Source organism: Panthera onca, chromosome E3 (genome assembly GCF_046562875.1).
Source record: "Panthera onca isolate mPanOnc1 chromosome E3, mPanOnc1 haplotype 2, whole genome shotgun sequence".
Taxonomy (NCBI): domain Eukaryota; kingdom Metazoa; phylum Chordata; class Mammalia; order Carnivora; family Felidae; genus Panthera; species Panthera onca.
The window spans coordinates 4,683,707-4,703,507 of NC_138354.1; the positions used below are offsets into that span (position 1 = coordinate 4,683,707).

Below are 19,801 nucleotides of genomic sequence, written 5' to 3' on the forward strand. Positions count from 1 at the left end.
TAAAGCAATCCCCAGCCGTGAAACATCTCTGTGTACGTGGAAGAAATGTGCCCCCACGCCCTCCTGCATCAACTGTGGTGCCTGATGGCTGGATGCAGTGTGACGCTTTAGGAGATGAGAAGTATGCACATAACACTTTTCTACTGTTGGAGTTTTGACAACTAGCATGTGCTTTATCATCAGGAAAAAAATTAAATAATGAACAAGGATCATAAAGCTTTATTTAATAAATATAACCAAAAATCTCAAAATACTTTATTCCATATGTAGCCAATTAGAGAAAGAAAAAAAGTTAGAAGGAAGTGTCTGAAGAGATCAAGTGTAAGGGTCAGGAGACAGGGAGGAGGTTGGGGAAATACAAGCAGTAGACAAAACAGGAAAATGACAAAGGTGGGTGGAGGCCAGAGGGATGCTCAGAGCCTCAAAACTCTGAGTACCTCCTTTCATGGGTCACATCTCACGGGGGCTTCCACTCCTTGGCAATGATCGAAGCTGATAAACTGATACTTGGGAAATTGATTAGGGACTCCAGAAATTCAGAAGTCCTTCAACACCAGAAGGGCTTTTTTTTTTCTAGGACCATCGGGATTGCCCCCCTCCCCATCCCCCAAATAAAAAAGAATTTGGCTGGACGTCTGTAAGCCCTATCAGGGAATAATTTACCTTCTCTGAATAGAAAGATCCTCAAGGCTATCAATTTTTAACTAGGTCTTAACATCCATTTGCCTCTCAAAGCCTTTTTTTTTTTTTTTTTTTTTAACTGAAATATTGGGCTCGGTTCTGATGCTTTGAAATCACATTTGAAAGAGAATTTACTTCATAGTTTGTATTTTCCAAATGCTTGGGGAAAGGGTGGGAGGTCAGATCTGGTTGGGGGGACATCATGTGGTGAGCAGATAGTCAGTAAATCAGCTCAAAGGAAGGTGTTTGGGGTCCTGGGATGTGCGCTTCTCCCCGGCACAGAGCAGGTAAGCCTGGATAAGCCCCCGAAGCGCTGGGGCCTCTGAGGAAATGTCTGGGACTCGGCAGGTGTCTGGACCCCCAGGAAGGGGACCTGGCCCCTCTCCTTTGACCACGGGAAAGCTGGAGCAAACAATCCCAAACACAGTAAGGTTCCAGGATGGGTGTATTACAAAGAGCATGTGGCAGTGTGGCTGGGGACCCCCAGAGAGACGCGGTGGACACAGGCAGCCGGCCAAAGCTCATCGTGGGCTGACTCCTCACAGGCCAGTTTTAGTTTCTGAAAGGAGAAACTCCTTAAAAAACAAACAAACAAACAAACAAACAAAACCCCTTTTTTCTTCTTGTTCTTTTTTGCAAAAACAAGGCCTGAGCCCTGACAGGGAGCCTCCCTGAGGGCACGGAGGAGCCGAGCGGCAACAACACGGAATGCAGTCAGAAAGCTCATTTCTCCACTCTTTATTAAAGCTAGGTCCTCCTGCCGATGGCTCCGCGGCCAGGCAGCAGCAGCTGGGGCCCAGGAGGGGCACCGAAGGTCAGGTCGTACTCTGAGGGGTGTGCACGGAGGGAGGAGCACGGAGCCGGACCCCGGCCGTGCAGGGCTAGTCCGCCTTGCCCTTGGCCCCCGACGTTCCCGGCCCACAGGGAGAGGAAAGAAACTGAGGGCACGAAGGCATCGCCCAGCACCGCGGACGCCTCCTGGGACCCCTGTCCTCCTCGTCGCCCACCCCACCCCGTCACCTCATCCAGCCGGGCGAACTCTTACCACCACCGTCCACGCCCCCGCCCCACCCACCAACTACTGCGCTTCCTACCCCGCCCCCAGCGCTGGAGAGCCCGGCTGCTGGCTCTCAGGCCCCAAGGCCATGCCTACACTAAAACAGAAGGAACTAGGTCTAAAAGGGAATGCAGTTGTTTCAAAGTCTGTTTTCTGGCCCCACTCACATTGGCCCAAAAGGCATGAGGGAAGAGAGAGCTCTCACATGAGCCACACTTCAGCTGCCTGCCCAGTGGCTCCCAATGGCCCAACCCGGAGGGTGGGGTGCCCACCAGGTGCGGGCCTTGCATAGCTGGGTGCCTGGCTTGTCACTGAGCCACAGGCTCAAGTCGGCACCCCCAGAGGTGGACTGCCACTGTGCAGACTGTCCATCCTGTGAAACGGGATTCTAAACAGAAACACTACTTGCTTCTGGTACAGAATAGTGACAGAAGCAGAGTTAAAGGGACCTGCAGACATCACAGGGCCCCAAGCCCGTAGGGTTGTGAGAAACGATCCTGCCGCCGACCTGTTGCTTTACAGTTGGTTATTAAATCTAAAGAAGCATTGGGCTCAGAGGGCAGGGCCTTGTGTGTCCACCTGCCCCAGGGGAGGGGACAGCCCAGGCAGCTGAAGGCTGGGGCCTTGGCTCAGCAGCGGGCAAGAGGCCCCCAAGGATCTCTGAGTGTGCCGCCTCCGGCTGTCGGGGGTGAGAGTACCGAAGGGCTCGAAGAGGAGGCTGAGACCGAAACCCACCCGGCAACACGAGTGCCTGGCTGATCCGGGTGCTCCAGTGGGGTGGGGAGAGTGGGTGACTCTCCCCAGAATAAGGCTTCAAACTCCCTCAGGACCCTGCAAACACCTGCAACCCACCAGCCTGGGGCCACAATTTGGTTTCTGCCGTTTTCTCCTCCCAGATTCTTCAGGCCACACAAGAGATGGAAATAAATATCCAGAGTAGACAGAATAAAAGCTCTCCTAGCTGCATGTCTGTCCCCCCGGGTAGGGAGGAACGTCGTCCTCTGGAAACCCTAAGGCTTCCCCTTAGCCACGCGCAGTCCCTAAAACTTCCCGGACACACTCAAATGACCAGAAGGTCCCTGAAGTCTCTCACTGAGGAATGGAAGAAGTCGTCAGCCGAACCCACGGGAGGAGGAGCGGGATGCTCTGCCCTCGACCACCCTCCCCTCCCCTTGACGCAAGGGCATCCCCGCCCTCGCTGTACAACCCACTCACAAACTCGCCGGCCGCCGGTACCCCAGGCCACCCAAATTGGAATCCGAGTGAAATAAATAACACCGCCCGCCATCCCTACCGCTTGGCTTCACAGCACAGACCCAGGGATGCCGCAGTCTTGGTCGGGGTGGCCGCCCCCTGCCCTCGCCTCCTCCGCGCGCGCGGCTCTCCTCTCCCCGCGCGCCCCCTGCACGGCCGGACGGGCTTGGCGGCCCGGTTTCCCCGGGGCCGGGCAGGAGGGGCGCCCGAGGCCGGGCGGGGGCGGGCGGGGCGGTGCGCCGGGGGCTGAGGGGAAGGCACCGCACCAGGACTGGGGCCCTCAGCGCCCCAAGGACAGAGGAGCAAGGGGCCGGCGGCCCAGCGGGCTGCGCCTCCGTCAGCCTCGGGCCATCACAGGATGCTCTCCTCGTAGGCGCCCGAGGGCCCCGCGAAGGCGGCCGCGGGCTCGGAGCCGAAGCTCGTTCCGCCCGCGAACTCCAGCAGGGTGCTGCCGCGCTCCCCGGGTCCGCTGCCCGCGCCCGGCGGCCCCTTGGCGGGCGCCTCGGCCTTGGACGCGGGGGCCGCGGCCGCCGAGCCGGCCGCGCCGGCCGCGCCGCGGTGCGTCTTCATGTGGGTGAGCAGGTGCGAGCTCTGCGAGAAGCGGCGGCCGCAGTTGGCGCAGGCGTACGGCCGCTCGCCCGTGTGCGTGCGCTGGTGCGTGACGAGCACCGAGCGCTGCGAGAAGCGCTTGCCGCACTCGGGGCACGGGAAGGGCCGCTCGCCCGTGTGGCCGCGCCGGTGCTTGGCCAGGTTGGAGCGCTGCGCGAAGCCGCGGCCGCAGTCGGTGCAGCGGAAGGGCTTCTCGCCCGTGTGCGTGCGCCGGTGCCGCTTGAAGTCCGAGCTGTGGCCGAAGCCCTTGCCGCAGTCGGGGCAGCGGTGCGGCTTCTCCTCGGCGTGCGCCCACTGGTGCCGCGTCAGCGCCGCGCTCTGCCCGAAGCGGCGGCCGCACTCGCCGCACGCGTAGGGCCGCTCGCCCGTGTGCGCGCGCCCGTGCGCCGTCAGGTGCGCGCGCCGGCTGAAGCCCGCGCCGCACACGCCGCACACGAAAGGCTTCTCGCCCGTGTGGCCGCGCACGTGCGCCGCCAGGTGCGAGCCGCGGGCGAAGCGCGCGCCGCACTCGGGGCACGGGAAGGGCCGCTCGCCCGTGTGCGTGCGGCGGTGGCGCGCCAGGTGCGAGCCGTACACGAAGCTCTTGCCGCAGTCCGCGCAGCGGTGCGGCCGCTCGCCCGCGTGGTAGCGCTGGTGCTTGGCCAGCGCCGCCCGGCGCCCGAACGTCTTGCCGCAGTCGGAGCAGATCCACGGGCTCTCCTCCTCGGCCAGCGCGGCGGGCGCCGGCTCGGCCAGCAGCCCCCCGACGGCCGGCGCGAACGCGCGGAGCCCGCCGCCGCCGCCGCCGCCGCCGCCCCCCGGTCCGCCGCCGCCGAAGGGGTCGCAGGCCAGCCCCGCGCCCTCCACCAGGGCGAGCCGGCCCCCCAGGGGTCCCGGCAGGGGGCGCCCGTCGGCCGGCAGCCGGTCCCCGAAGTCCGGGAGGCCCAGGATCGGGAAGCCGTCCGGGTGGAGCCAGGACTTAGGGTGCACGGGAAAGTGGAAGCCGAGGGGGTGCGAGGAAGGGCCTTCGCCCTCCCCCAGGCCGTTGCCCACCTCGAGGAACCGCCTGTCCGGCTCGGGGTCCTCCTTGCTCCCGGGGGTGGGCCCCACCGCCGCCGCCTCCTCTCTCGCCTCCACCTCGGCCTCTCCGTCCGCTTCGCCGGCCTCGGCCTCCTCCGGCCCCTCAGGCCCGGCCTCGGCCTCCTCGGGCCCCGCCGCAGGGACCGCGTTGCAGGCCTCCCGCCGAGGGCCTTCGCCGCCGGGCTCCGTGCAACCGCCGCCGCGCCGGTGGCGCTGGAAGTCGGCGCGCAGGCGGAAGGCCTGGCCGCAGTCGGGGCAGCAGTGCGGCCGGTCGGCCGTGTGCACCGCCTGGTGCCGCGCAAGCGCCGAGCTCTGGCTGAAGCTGCGGCCGCAGTGCGGGCACGGGTAGGGCCGCTCTCCGGTGTGCGTGCGCTGGTGCGTGACCAGGTAGGAGCGGCGCCCGAAGCCCGCACCGCAGAAGGCGCAGCGGTAGGGCCGCTCGCCCGTGTGGATGCGCCGGTGCGTGACCAGGTGCGACTTGTAGACGAAGCGCTTGCCGCAGTCCGGGCACGGGAAGGGCTTCTCTCCGGTGTGCGTGCGCTGGTGGATGGCCAGGTGCGAGCGGTACACGAAGCCCTTGCCGCACTCGTCGCAGCCGAAGGGCTTGACGGCCGCGTGGTAGCGCTGGTGCTTGGCCAGCCGGGACCGGTGCGGGAACACTTTGCCGCACACGTCGCACGTGGTCTCGGGCCGCCCTGCCGGAGCAGCCACGGTGGCAGGGAACGCCCAGGGTGCCAGCAGGTTCGCGCCAGGCTCCCGGCCCGGCAGGAAAGGCTTCGCCTCGGACCCCTCGGCCAGAACCCCGAGGCCCCCGGGGTCGGGACCCCAACCCTCCGGAGTCTGCGCCGAATCCGAGTCATCGGGGCCCCATGTCCCAGGCACGTCCCCCACGCCATAAGCTGCTGACCAGAGCCCCGGGGGCTCGTTCTCCTCCTCGGCCACCTCCGCCAGGAAGTCCTCGTCCTCCTCCTCCTCGTGGTCCTCTATATCGTCGGTCCAGAACCAGGCCCCTGAAGGTGACAAAGGCAGGCCAGAAGAAAGAGGTGAGAGGCAGCTCCTTGCAGGCTCCTCCCCCTGAGAAATCGCAGCTTGGGCGGGACCATCCCCTGTCTGGGACAGGGCACCTCCGTTTCAGTGAAGCCACCGCCTCCCCCGTGGGTGTCCCTCCTAGGGAAGCCGAGATTCCTTCACTTCTTGGACTGTTCTCAAACGGCATCAACTAATTAATGCCACCTGCTGAGGAACAGGGATGCTCTACAAAGTTGGTGACCTTGCCTGCAGGCTCCTGTGAGAATATTACAGGGGACAGGGGTCTTGTGCTCAGAAAAAGATTCCCAAGCTGTTTTCCTCAAAGCCCCTTGTGTTCCAGAGAATTCCACCCCCCCACCCCTGCTTGGCCCAAGGCAAGCAAAACTGTGGTGCCAGCACAGCCCCGGCCCCTGCCGCTGAGGACCTGCCCTCCTAAGCACCTAAGTGTTGCTGGGCAGCCCTTCACCTCTGAATTCTTCACCAGCCTCAGGCTGGCCAGCAGCCATGGGTCTCCCTCCCATACTCAAGAGCAGAACCAGAAAAGCTACCTTAAGTGGAGGGGACCCAAAGGGGCCACTGGGCCCCAGCTCTCTGCACTCATCCTAACAGCCACCAGCAACTATTCAGGTATAGCCCACGCTCCCCTGCTAAGCCACCCCAAAGCTGGGCTTTTTCTGAGTGTGCATTTGGGAAACAGTCCCCAGGTGGCTAAGACTGGGGGAACTGCAAGCACCTTATCACAGAAGGCCAAAGACAGCCCCCTCTCCAAGGTCCTGCAGTTCTGTACCTCCCCCAGCAAACCGCACCCCGACCTCTCCCTTCAGTGCAGGTCATGGATATGGACTCGGGCCTGCAGGGTTTTCTACTTTATATAATGGAGTCCGGATATACCAGCCAGTATGATACACCCAGGAGGGAACTACTATCTACGGAGCAGGCACTGAATCCCAAGGAACAGAAGGGAAAAGCCTGACCCACGGTGGCCCCAGGTGTTCCAAAGTACCTGTGTGCCTACTTTCTCATGAATACTTTGCCCCGCGTGTGTCCACAGTGGGCGCACACCATTGCTGTAGCCCACTTCAGAACCGTAACGTCTGGAAGGCTCAGGCTCCGAGGGTGGGAATCCCTTCTACCCGACCTGGGTCCGCCACCAAAACTGTGGCCAGTGCCAGGCATCACCTGGCTGGATGAGTCTGATTGCTGAGTCCTGCCCCCAAGGGAAGGTCCGGGCTGGCAGGGCTGCCCACCCCCGGCTCAGCCCTCGTCCTGTATTTCTGTACGGCACTCTACATGTATGGTGATATGGTCACATGGGCAAACCCAGCACAGCGCAGAGTGAAATAAAGCCAGACACAGGCACGATTTCAGCTGTGAAAAAAAACCACACATCATGTAAAGGGATACAGAGATGGGTTATTTTATTTTTTCATAATTGCAATCCTTTAAATTTTCTACAGTTAATAATATACCGTTGTAGTAAAAAGAAGCTTTAAGCAAGAGACAGAAGTTCCCTGAACTAAGCTCAGTTTGCCTGCAGGTGCCACCCAGGGCATGAGTGGGTGCTGTGGAGTGGCAGCGACCTCAACAGCACAGGGGGCACGCTCCTCACTGCAGTGCCCTCACGAGATGGGATTGTCGGTGGGAGGGTCAGGCAGTTGAGCGGATAGATCCACTGGAATTCTTTCTGTGAGTCTCAAAAATAATTTTAACTCAAGACTGGTGAGGGTCGTGAGTAGTTTGAATGAGACTCCCTAAGGCAGGGGGAATTCAAGCTGAGGAACAAGTGCAATGTCTTAGTGGGGTGACTGTGCACCCCAGGACCTAGCCTAGGGGCAGCACTTGCTGGCTCCAAAACAGCCACTCAGGCCAAATGAGGGCTCACCAACAGGCGACCTCGGCCACTCAGTACTGGAAGGGGTGGGTCAGGTCCCAGTGACTCACCCACCACACCTCCTCCTTGGGGTCCAGGAGCAGCAGAAAGTTTCCCCCATGCACCCCGGGGCGGGGGGTGAACCCTTGCCCTGCCCCTACCTCGAGCCTCTGAACAAGGCTCTACAGAAAGAGTGATCATAAGAGGGACCTGGGGGACCGGGTCACTAGCCCTGGAACGAGCACAGCCACTTATCCGAGAACAAGACGACACTTAACACACAGCCAGGTCATGGAGAGCACCACTAACACCAAGGGAAGGACGGTAAGGGCAGCCACGTCCCTAGCAGTCAGAGCTGGCTGCACCGCAAGACAGGACCTCTGGAAGGTACGGGGCCACGGGACAAAGAGCAGAGGAAGAGCAGCCTGCCCTAGGCTGGGCTCTGCTCCCTTGCCTCCTCTCACCAAAGTGGACCAACGTCTGGAGGTTGGGCCCTGGAGTGGGGGTGTCCCATGTAAGGGTCACTCCGGGCTGCAACGGGGACAGGGTTTCCAGGGGGGGACCTGGGATCCAAGTGAGCACTTACCAGGTCTACTTGTGACATGAGAGCCAGGACAGAGAGGTTTTGCTCTGACAAAGAGGGTGACGGGACATTTTGCAACAGTGGCCTATGGGGTCAAACACAGTTGCTTCTTCCAGAATCCACAGGGAGAGGGTGGAGGGGAGGACCCTGAGTGGGAGCTGGTGTTCCATCCCCAGAGACATTGCTCCTAAGGAGTGTGACCCTGGGTGATTAGCTAGGCTGGAACCAGCCCTCAGAGGCCCAGTGACAATCCCAGGGGCTGACCAGTGGCAGCCTCAGCACAGCCCCCGAGGTACTTCTAGTAAGTGCCCTACCCAGGTGCTCATCAGAGGGCCTTGGGGAAGGGCAGGGCCCCTGGGCCACACACCTGGTGCACCTGTACCCCTGAGCTGCTCCGCATGACGGACACACAATGCCCGGAGAAGGGTGCCACCGTTTACTAGGACTCCCACCCTCAGGCAGCCTCTGCCCCTGTCCAGGGACCCAGAGGCCTGCCCTCAGGCCCAACAGTGAGTCAGCCGTGGGTCTGCTCTGACTAAACGCCTCTCTGCTGCAACCCCTAAGTAAAGTCCACACCTGCTCCTGCCTCTTCCTCCAGACCTGGAGCCTCGAGGTGGCCTTGGGGAGAGGCCCCCACCTGGGGACAGTTACCAAAGGAGGACACGGACAGGGGCTGGTGTGCTCAAAGCTGCGTATGGCTCCTTCCTCCAGGGCTGCTGGCCAGCTGCCTTTCCTCCCCACTGAGCAGGGATTTGGTAATCAGGGCTGGACTCCAGTGTGACAGCTCCCGACAGGGCCAGGTTTCTGTGCTTCGAACTGTCCTCCCGTGAGGGCAGAGCCCGCCCCCCATCGCTGGCCTCAGCCTCCTCATTTGTACCATGAACTGTAATACCAAGGACCAGTTATTAGCAGGAGCTTGAGGCCGGGCCCCTCCTCACTTGGAATGTTTTCTGGCTCCTTCCCCTTCTGCCGACACCGAACCCCGGGGTCTGAGGCAAGACAGCACCTCCGTGCCTTCTCCCTGGCTCAGACCACAAAGGGGGATTCAGTGATATCCCAGGCCCCCTCGGGGGTGTGACAAAGGGAAAGCCCGTGCTGAGGTCTGACACCCCCCCCACCCCCGCTCTCCCAAGGGCAGACAGGCGCTCACGGGCTGTGTGACGTAGACACCACCTGCAGGCTGGCGCCCAGCCTGTGCCTCCGCTCCACAGCCGCTCTGAGTTCCGCCTCTCCAGAACCACTCCCCGCGCTCACCCACCGTGGGATTCGCCCACCTTAGTGTTTTACCTCTTACTGCCTTTAAATGTTCTCTCTATCCTCTCCTGCATCATCTGCAGGCAGGTTTAACCCTGCATTCTGTACTCCTCGTCTGTCCTTCACTTTCACGTGAGGGGCAGGACCAGCAGCCAGCCCCACCGGGTGCCAGGCCCGCGCCAGGTACGGTGGAGACAGCACAGGGGTGGACGATACACGGTGCCGGCTCTTACGGAGTCTGCCGGAGGCGGCAGGCAGGAAATGAGGAAGCAAACATCCAGCCAGGACCGTTTCAGACAGCACGGTCTGCTGTACATGCAGGAAACATCCTGGAGGAAGGCAGGAGGGAGTGCTCCTGAAGTCTATGTGGTCAGAGAACACGCGACCTAGTAGGGACCTAAGAGCCGAGCCAGCCACACAAAGGGCACTCTGGGCAGGGGAAACAGTAGGCACAAAGGCCCTGAGGCAGGCGAGAGCCTGAAGAGAAAGGCTCTGGAGCTGAGCCTGAAGACCCAAGGGTGTGTGAAGTGAGCCTGGCAGGGCGGCAGGTCTCAAGGCCACAGCAGAGAGCCCAGATGCTATTCCAAGCACATGGGGAAACTTCCAGAAAGTAAGGCAGACGGCTAGCTCAGGAACACCTGTGCCTGATGGCCTCACAGAAGCGTGGGATGGGGTAGCGCAAGGAAGGCAGAGACACAAGGACCACTCAGGCAGGCAGCCAGGCCCACTCAGGTGCCCAGGACGCTGCAAGGGGGGCCTGCGGGGGACAAGCGGGGCCACTTCACGCTGGGGGCTGGGGGGATTCACTGCGGGACGCCCATCAGATAACTGAGTGGAGATGTCAAGCAGACAAGGTCAGGGCTGGAGAAAGAAGCTGAGAATGGGCAGCAGAGATAGAAATGGTACCGGAGGCTCTGGTCCCAGTCACCAGTCACCTGGAGAGGACAGAAGAGGACGCAGGACCGTCCTGGTCTCATAAATAAGTGAGGGCAGGCGGAGAAGCAGCCGGGAAAGCAGCTGAGAAATCGAGGCACGTGGAGTCCTGAGGCCAAGAGGGTCTGTATCTCAGAGAGCAGAGAAGCCAGCCTAGCAAGGACACAAGGCCAGCCCAGCAGGCCAAGGTGGTGGCAGCGTCCTCAGGAGGCCTGTGGTCAGCCCACAGGTATGCTGTATTCCAGCCACGATCCCTGCTCCAGTGCACGTGTGGGCAGGGAACGGGCTGCTGCCAGGGGCAGGGGTCTGGCAGGCGACTACAAAGGGCAATCACGAAGGAAGGAGAGGTGCTGCTATCTAAGCCGGGTGAGGAGACAGGTACAGGAAAGGGGTGGGGTCAGAAGAGGCGAGGACAGCGAGCACCCGGGAGCTGGAGGTGGTGGCCACGGGGTGGGGAGCCAGAGCAGGACGCGCCAAGTCAGCACTGGACAGGTCTTGGGGTGCCTGAGTCGGGGGAGGCGGACAATGTGCCAGACCTCTTGGCCCAATTTTTCAAGCAGCACAAGAGAGGAATACGCTTGTGTTTTGCCAGACTCCAATCTAGAAATCCAGAAACTCTGCTGGGCTCAGAACAGTTGGCATCTGTCCTGCCCAGACCCAGCAATCCTCAATTCTCAACTGACTCAGGTACTCAGAAATGAGTACAGGGAGAAAAGGGAAGGAGACCGTCTAGCAAACAGACTACAGTTCTAGTTAAGAAGGACCTTAGGTGGATTCAGTGCACCCAAGCTGACCCCAGCCCTGGCTACCTTATCCCCTCCCGGGCACAAGGCCACGTCTAAGACTATGCCCGGTCCTGCCCCTACCTCGGGCTCCCCAGACAGGAGGGGTGGGATAGGGGAGCACTCTGGGCTCACCGGCCCTACCTGGCACAACAACCAGCCACTGGGGAGGACAGAGGGGCAGTGGCCTGGCTAGCCGTCCTCCTCAGGGAGCTGCCAAACTCACCCAGGGTCACAGGTCACATTGTGGGGACCACCCAGGCTGAAACCTGCAAAAGTCTGCACCCCAGGACCCTCCAAGAAGCGTAGACAATGGGGCCACATCTAGACCACATGATAAGAGACAGGCCGACGGAGGCCTGTGGCCCCTTTAATTGCAGGTGACTATTCTGAATAGGGCCGACCCCCCACTAAGGCCCCCTGAGAAACATCACCCACATCCAAGCCTCATCCTGTAAGCAGCTGCCATGGTCTCACCAACTAAAGCCCTCCCCAGTCTGCAGCCCAGGAACGGCTCCCAGACAGGGTCCCGGAGAGGGTGGACAGCTGGGGCAGGAAGGCCATTCTGCAACACCATGGACAGCGGGGCCCAGGCTCTTAACCACCACTTTAGAAGCCGATTTCCTCATCCGCAAGGGAGGCTGCTCTCCTCTGCCCTGCCATGTCACGGGGGTGCCGTGAGGATACAAAGTAAATGGGAAAATGCTTTGAAGAGTACACGTGTAGGCGTAGCATTGTCTGTGTTTTTCTGTTTTTATTTGAAAACACGTTTAGGAGAGGCTCTGAGTCTATCCAGGCACGTGACCGGCATGAACCATCCAGCGCCCCTCACTAAGGTGACGTCACTCCAACCCAAGGCCGGTACACCCGCTATGCAAGGGCCCCCAGGGAGCCCTGAAACACCGAGCCTAACACACACCTCCTGAAGTACCCCCACAGAACCGACAGTCCCGCGCCCTCAGCCTGGAAATTATGGATTCGGTTTGAATTTCTTTATTCCCCGTGTGAGTAAAGCAAGCAAAGCTCAGGGGGTTAGAGGAACAGAGCCAGAGTCACCTCAGTCCCCGGAGAAATTTGCCACCCTGAACACCTTCCGTACGCATCCCTCCCAAACCTCCTCCCGGGAAGGTGCGCGGCTGCCCGCCCAGGCCTGTGGCCGGCCCCCCAGACCCTTCGTTCAGAGATGGCCAAGTGGGTGCAGAAGGCAAAGAGCCGGCTCCAGTCTGGGACCCAGAAGGGCTCTGGCACGGCCAGGACCGAGCGTGCCCACTCCCGTCCCTCTGCGCCAAAGACTTAACGACTGGCCCTCGCTTACCAAAACAACTCCAAAACCCAAAGAGACGCTCCAAGGCAGGGACAGGGACAGTGTGAAGGGCTCCTAAGAGGAAGCTCGAGGTTCTGTAAGGACTCCCCAGCCTTGGACGACCACGGGCTGGAATCAAGAGAAGCCAACCCACAAAGGCAGAGACTGGCGCACGACGGCCTCCCTGTCTCCACGCGCCCGTCCACGGCCCAGACCGCCAGCACCAGGGCTGCAGCAGAGAGCTAAGGTGAAGGCCAAAGTCCGGCAGGGCTCTGAGGAGCTACAGAGGCAGAAACCGCACGAGTGCATCTCATACTCACCTGTGTAGACGCCAGTGACAATGTCTCCTTCCTCAGGACGGGGGCTATCTGGGACCCAGGGCTCCTCCCCTTGTTCCAGCCGGAAGATCAGATCCGGCTTGGGGATTGGGTATCCTGGCCAGGAGAAGGACAGCCAGCAGCTGCAGGGCCACTCTGGCCAGGCCCGCCCGCACCCCACGTGGTGCCATCCCAACACCCCAAGCCCTCCTCACTCTCTCGCCGCTCTTCTCCCTCCTTCCCAGGACCAGCTCTCCCGCCTCCCAGCCTCCACTCTGGGAAAGCCCACCTTCACTTCTCTAGAACTTTGCCTTGATACCCCCCAGCTCTTCTGCAGAGCCCTGCCCGCACCTTCCTCACCCCTCTCCTCTATTACCTGACTCCTCCCCCCTGGAGGCCTCTGGGGAGTATACAGAACAGAGACCACAGCTGGACTGGTGGCTCCCAGAACACAACCACCTGGCTCACGGCACTGCTGGACCACAGTGAAGACCCCAGAACACAGCCCCACCCAGAAGCCAGAGTGGTCCCTAAGAACCCCCAAGAGGTGGGCTGGATCCAGGACCCCCTTCTCCTAGACCCTGGGGTTTCAGAAGCCACTCTCTCAAACAGCTAAGCTGCTGGCAGTCATCACGTAGGAATGCCTCTTGGGGACGGAAGGCCCCCTGCTTACCCAAGGACACCAGGATCCCATAGTTCTCCTGCATGACATCCTTGTAAAGGTCCCGCTCGCCTGCGTCCAGCCTCTCCCACTCCTCCAGTGAGAAATACACAGCCACGTCTTCAAAGGTGACCAGCCCCTGGAAAACAAAGAGCCCCGGCCACTGCCCTAAACTGCCCTAGGAGAGAGGCAGGGGAGCCCCTAGAAAGAGAGCGACAGAAAATTACTTCAGGAAGAGCTGCCCGTGGACCTGCAACATGGAGCTCACGGGGACACAGCCCAACTGCCCAAAGCCCCAGTGGCACCGAGGGCTTCTGAGCCTGGCTGCACCCTGAAAGGCAAGGACCCCACGTCCGTTCAGAGGTGAGGAACCCAGGCTCAGACGGGGCGAGCACTCAGCTCGTGTGGGGCAGAGCCAAGACTCTCACACTGAGGCCAGGAGACAATGCAGCTCAAGTCCACGGCCGTGCTAAGAGGCGGTGTCCTCCCCTCCTATGTCATCGTCCAACCTAAGCCAGCGGTCGCATTGGCAACGAGAGGGCCCACGCCCGGGTGAGTATGTGGCATCGACTAACCTGCCTGGGCTCGGCAGGAAGCCAGAGCCCGGCCAGGTGAGCGGCACTCCAGGTGAGGGACCACAGCCCGATCCTGGGACAGAGCCAGTCCCCTGAAATAACTGCGCATAGAGCAGCTGAGTAAGTGGCAGTCAACACACTCAGGACATCCCAATGGCCTGGGAAGTCTCGGGCCCCAGGGAAGTGGAGCCATATCCCATGGCTTTGCGGGTAGAGACCCCCAGCCGCGTCCTGCTGCCCCGTCCCTGCTCACAGCCTGAGCTCGCCCTGATGACCACAGCGCCCCTGCCTTGCCAACAGGGCTCTCCAGGACAGCAGGTGCCAGGCTTCCCCCTCAGGAAAGCCTGCCTGGTTAACTGAGCTCCAAGTGAGAGAGCGGCTCACCTGAGACCCAGCTGTCAGGGAATCGTCATCATCTTCCTCCTCCAAGTCCTCCTCGTCCTCGTCCTCCTCGTCCTCGTCCAGGTCCTCATCCCTAGGTGTGGCTGGAGCCCGGCTGGCCTGCAAGGCTGAGGGGAGGATCTCTTAGGGACCCGCCCTCGCCAATAGGCCTCACGGCCACCCCTGCCCAGACAGCAAGTAGGTCAGGAGCCCCCGCTCCTCCGTCCCAAAGCCTGGGTCCTGACGCTCCAGCTCCACCCTATTGGGCCAAAGAGCTCTCCCGACCCGCCCTCCCAAGCTCCCTCACCTCCTCCCCCCAGAGCCAGCTCCTTTTCCTTACCCTTTTGCTGAAGAACTGGGGACCTGGCATCACCGGCACGGCGAAGGCGTCCCTGGGTCCCCAACGTGGGACTCTGTTCCTCGGCCACCACCTCGTTCTCGTCCGCCTCCACCTCCACCTCCACCTGCTCCCCGTGCCCGGCCTGCCCCCCCTCCTCCTCTTCCTCCTCCACCACCGCCGGGTCCTCCCCGTCCTCCGCTAGGAGCTCCTCCTCCTCCTCCTCCTCCAGCTCCACCTCTTCTCCCTTTTCTTCTTCCTCTTCTTCCTCCTGAGCAGGACCACATCCCAACCCATCCTCCGCCTTCGCCAGCTGCGTGGCTGGTGAGTCCGGGGTCGTACGAAGAGCCGCCATCTTCTCCGGAGGAAAGCCTCAGCTCGGCCTGAAACACAGACGGGCAGCGGGGATGAGCCGCCCCCACCCCCCGCTTGCTCCCACACGCTGCTCCTCGGGCCTCCCTCCGTCCCCCGGGAGGCAGGACTCATCTCCCCCACTACACAGTGACGCACCAGAGGAGGAGGGACCGAGGCTCTTCCCGTGCTCTCGTGAGGCACAACTGGGACGCTCTGTGCCCAGAAAGACTAACCACAGAGCCCCTCTCTGTGACCCCATTATGCAGCCTCAGCTCCTTCTTGCCAGCAATCCCGTGCAGGGCACGAACTGCTGTGCCGTCTAGGAGTAAATCAGGGATTTAGCCTAGGTCTTCATCCTCAGGGCCCGTGAGAAGCAGGGGGTCCAGGCCACACGGCCGAGGGTGGCCCACGTCTGGCTGCAAGGGGCGAGTGCGGCCTGGGAGCAACAGCCCACCTCCATCCGGGGACCCACCTCTGCACACCGACACTGTGCCAGCAGGGGTGCGGGAGGAGAGGCCCGGGCTCGGGCAGGGGTGACAGGTAAGACAGGCGGGCTCATTCGCCACCGCCTGGAAGGCCGGCCGGTCGGGCTCCTATTTGCCAGAGGCAGCACACAAGACGTCGTGGGTCTGCGCTGCCCCCTGCGTCTCCCTGGCCCCTCACTCCATCCAGGGCATTCGGGAAAAGTTCAGCAGCTCGTGGAGATTTGCTTCATCGCCGGACCAGCAGATACAACCTAAAATGCCCTTTAACGGCTCTTCAAGTTTAAGGATTAGAGAATCCCAGGAGGGAACCGTCAAAGGCCCAGTGGCTTCCAGGGTGCCACTCACACCAGCGTCACAGCTGCCTCAGCCCAGGTGCTCCGGAGACAGAGCCACGCGGCGGCACGGCCCAGACCCAAGGGCTTGGGGGGCCGCGCCTCCCTCCCAGGTGCACGCCCTCCACCAGCCTGTGGAGACCCAAGGGCAGGACAGAGTCACAGTTTTGACAGGTCGGTTTCTGGGGCTCCTTCTTGAGTGAAAACTTGAGGAGCCTACCCCCCAGCCCCAGCCCCAGCCCCATCAGCGTTTCAGACCTAAAGTGGGCCGCTCCCGAAATGATCTGAGCCCACTGCAAACACAGCAACCCCAGCACCCTGGGATGACGGCACGACCACCAGAAGGATCCTGCAACATCGGGCCACGTGGGGCAGGTGGGCCCAGCGCAGCTCGTCGGGCTCCAGCAGTGGGCAGCATCTGCCGCGGAACCCCTCCAATGGGACAGGGGCGCCCCACATGGAGACGTGCAGGGTCACGAGAGCGGCTCGGAACACCAGGTATCCACAGGGAAACCGCTCAGTGACGAGCTCTCATTCCACAACCCCTCGCTTTTCTACTAACGAGGCGGCACGCACCGGTTCTCGGCACCACTCTGAGCTGCCGCGGCTTTACACGGCTTTTCAGAGCAAGTGCCTCGGTGCACCCATGAGAGCCTTCCAGAGACCAAGGCCCGGGTCCAGGGGCTGGGATGTGTGGGCACCCAGAGGCCACCTCTGTCCTGCCCCTCATGCTCCCCTCCAGCTGACTAGATTGCGGATTCACAGGCACCGAATCCAAGATCACAGGTGAAGAGCTATGCCTCTACAGGCCACCCCAGCCTCCAGACGCTCCCCCAAACCAACCTCCTCGGTCTCCATGGTTCTTTGGGCACGTGAGGGTGCCCAGGTGTAGAAACGTGTGCCGTGGGTAACGCCAGCCACTTCCAGGAGGGCACAGCCCTCCCTGGCACTCAGGGCACTGAGAGTGTGCTCAGCAAAGGTTTCCCAACCACCACCCACCTCAGGCCCACAGGAGGGCTTTTCTCACCCAGGCCTCGGGCTACAAATCCACACTGAACTCAGACACCGCACGAAGCCCAGCAGAGCTGCCTCCTGCCTGGCCACCATCCAGAGCAGACTCCCACAGGCCAGTCTGCTGTACCCGAGGACCCACTCACAAAAGAAGAAAACTCCAAGGCTTTGGAATACAGTGGCCCTAAGCTGGTCCCACCTCCAGACCTTTGCACATGCCATTCCCTTTCCCCGGCTCTCACTTCCCCTCTCTTCACTGATCCTCTGGAAGTAGCCTCCTGGGTCCCCTATTTCACACAGTTCTCTGAACTCTGCCCTCACGGTGCCTCACTTTTATATATTTACAGAACTGTCTGCTCAGTGCCTGTCTCCCCAAGCACACAGTCCACTGCAGGAAGGCGAAGTTCCCTCTGCTCATCTCTGAACACTCCCCCCACCCCACCTTGTGCCAGGCACAGAGCGATCACTCAAATATTTATTAAGGAAACGACTCTAAAGTCTGTGATCAACACGATAACATGAGATTTTAAAAACTCAGGGGCACCTGGCTGGCTCAGTCAGTAGAGCATGCGACTCTCAATCTCGGGGTTGTGAGTGCAAGCCCTACGTTGTTGCACACAGAGCTCACTAAAAACAAAAACAAAAAACAAAACCCTCAGTAGTCTGACCCCACTGCCATGTTCCACAACAGACTGACAACTCTTTGGGGTCCTTCAAAATGAAACCCATCCCAGAAGCACTACGGAGTCTCTGCCTTCAAAGAGGCTGTCACCTGACGTCCCTTTTCCTCCAAAATGCACCTGCTGATGACCAGAGAAGGGAAAGGCTCAGCAGCACTGGAGGTCAGCAGTCATTCTGCAGATGGAATCACAGCCTAGCACAGACACCCCACATACCCCAACACAGAATCCAGAACAGAATCATTCCGGAAAACAGACTTCAGTCACTCAGGCACCAGGTTCCTTCTGCCTCGCCAGGCAGCTAGGTGCTGGGCACACTCCCCCAGACCCACACGCTCTCCTCTCTCCTCTTCTCAGCCTGCCAGCCCACTGAAACTCACTCCGCCCGCTTCCTGGCATCCGATCCCAGGTCAGAAGCCACAGAGGGTCAGGTAAGCAGCCTCATTGACATAAGCCCCCAGGGCATCCCAGACCCTTACTTCCCTTGGGGCCCTGCACCCTAGGACACAGCACTGCCGACACTCAGAACTGAGGATGACAAAACACCCTCTATGAGAACAGAAAGCAGCAGCAAAGTTTGGAAACTGTTAGAACTCTCCACAAAAGTCCCAAATCCAAGAAGCCTACCTAGAAAGGAAGAAACGTGTGGGTACATAAATATCTAGGCCCCTTCCTTCCCTCTAGGTGGCCTTACTGACTACACTCCTGTTATTCAAGGCCTTCCAGGTTTTTGCCTCCTTCAAGAAGCCTTCCTTCCTTGACAACTAGGATCCTCACTGTGTGTCCATGGCTCGGGCTCCCCTACTCTCCAGGATTTGCTCCTGGTGCAGGTGTATCCATGGGGCTACTCCCCCAGCTCCCCCAGGCCAACACTTCGCTATGCTGGCCAGCTCCCCAGACCTGCCAACACTTGTTGAACCAAACCAAGTACCAAGATCTCTCCGCACAGGTGCAGCTAGGGGCCTAATCCCTCTGCACACCTCCCCTTCTCCCTACCCACCTAGTCCTCTACCAAAGGCCAGCCCCTCTCCCACCTCTGCCGCCACATGGGGCGGCCCAGACCCTGTCCAACCCCAGGGATGAGTTCCCCTACCGGACGACCAGCAGTAGAAGACGACATAGCAGCCCACCGGAGCCTCCATTTGCAGAGAGGGAGGACCCAGACGAGGCCCCCAAGGTCACTAAGCAAGCTCCCGGGGCGCCTGGCCAAGCCACTTCCATCCCTCCAGGGGGCTTATCGGGCTCGGGTCTCCCGCAGAGGCCCTGGCGGTGACAGCCCCTCCTGGATGGGTGTGTCCCCGGGGGCGGCCACGGCCCAACCCCCGCCCCTCGGGCCTAGCCGGCGGCGGGCACCTCCCGAGGAGTCCGCGCGTGTCCTCCCCAGCCCCGCCTGCTCCGCGCCGCCGGCCTCTGCCCGCCCCGGGGGTCGGAGCCCGCCCCCATCGCGCGGGGCCGGGCGGGGGTCGGCGGGCGGCGCCGGGCGTGGGCGCGGCCGCCGAGAGCCCGGCCGGCGCGCCGCTCCGGCCCCGCCAGGCCCAGGCCAGGCCCCGTCGGCCCCGCGGCCTCCCAGCGCCGGCGTGGAGGGGCGGCCCGACCCCCCGGCCCGGCCCTCGCGCCCGGCCGCCCGCACCTGCCGCCCGCGCCGCCGCCCACTCACCGCGCGCGCGCCGGGCCGGCCGAGCCGCCGCCGGACGCCGGGGCCGGGCCGGGCCTGCGCGCCCAGCGCTACACAAAGTGACGGCCCCGGAGCTGCGCGGCGGCGGCGCGTGGGCACCGGAAGTGCTGCCGCCGGGCCCCGCCCCGCCCGCGCCCACGGGGGGCCACTTCCGGTCACGCGGGGTCGAGCGCGGCTCCCGGAGGGGGCGTGCGTGGAGGGAGAGGAGGTGCCGCTCGTGCGCGGGAGGGCGCTCTGGGCCCTGGAGCCCGGCCCCACCCCTGGGGATCCCGGTGCCCTCATCCCGCGACCCCGACCCAATCCCTGGAGACCCCAGCCCCACCCCTGGGAACTCCAGCGACTCCTGCCCGGAGACCCCATCCCACCCCTAGACACCCCAGCGCCCTTTGCCCCGACCGGAGATAGGGCCCCCAGTCCTGGGAACCTCAGCGCCCCCTGCCCAGATCCGAGGCCCAGACCCCACCCCCAGACACCCCATGAGCCCCAACTCTGAGACCTCGACCCCAGCCCCTGGACACCCCAACCCCGCCCTCTCCCTGGAGTCACCGGTGACATCCTTCTCACCTGCGAGCCTACTCC

The 19,801-nt window shown here is 61.8% G+C and overlaps 1 protein-coding gene across 4 annotated transcripts; it reads right to left on the reverse strand.

Moving 5' to 3' along the window:
• Positions 1-201: 201 nt before the first annotated feature.
• Positions 202-19,337, reverse strand: ZNF316 (zinc finger protein 316). Of its 4 annotated transcripts, none has more exons than XM_060649577.3 (6): positions 19,205-19,337; positions 14,689-15,068; positions 14,352-14,476; positions 13,405-13,531; positions 12,735-12,848; positions 202-5,670 (listed from the first exon to the last, which is right to left on the reverse strand). In XM_060649577.3, the coding sequence occupies exons 2-6, from the start codon at positions 15,038-15,040 to the stop codon at positions 3,344-3,346; spliced, it is 3,045 nt and encodes a 1,014-aa protein (XP_060505560.3). In that variant the 5' UTR covers positions 15,041-15,068; positions 19,205-19,337; the 3' UTR covers positions 202-3,343. The 4 variants fall into 4 exon arrangements, with proteins under 4 accessions (XP_060505560.3, XP_060505562.3, XP_060505561.3 ...); XM_060649579.3 differs by lacking the exon at positions 19,205-19,337 and adding an exon at positions 18,641-19,174; XM_060649578.3 differs by lacking the exon at positions 19,205-19,337 and adding an exon at positions 15,512-18,631.
• Positions 19,338-19,801: the final 464 nt, after the last annotated feature.

What these genes read in the sequence shown, in the direction of transcription:
- ZNF316 (XM_060649577.3), bottom strand. Translation starts at nt 15,040, where the DNA reads ATGGCGGCTCTTCGTACGACCCCGGACTCACCAGCCACGCAGCTGGCG. An exon ending in CCCTGACAGCTGGGTCTCAG is followed by an intron (nt 13,532 to 14,351) that starts GTGAGCCGCTCT and finishes TTTGTTTTCCAG; the next exon opens with GGGCTGGTCACCTTTGAAGA. An exon ending in TGTCACTGGCGTCTACACAG is followed by an intron (nt 5,671 to 12,734) that starts GTGAGTATGAGA and finishes TGTCACCTTCAG; the next exon opens with GGGCCTGGTTCTGGACCGAC.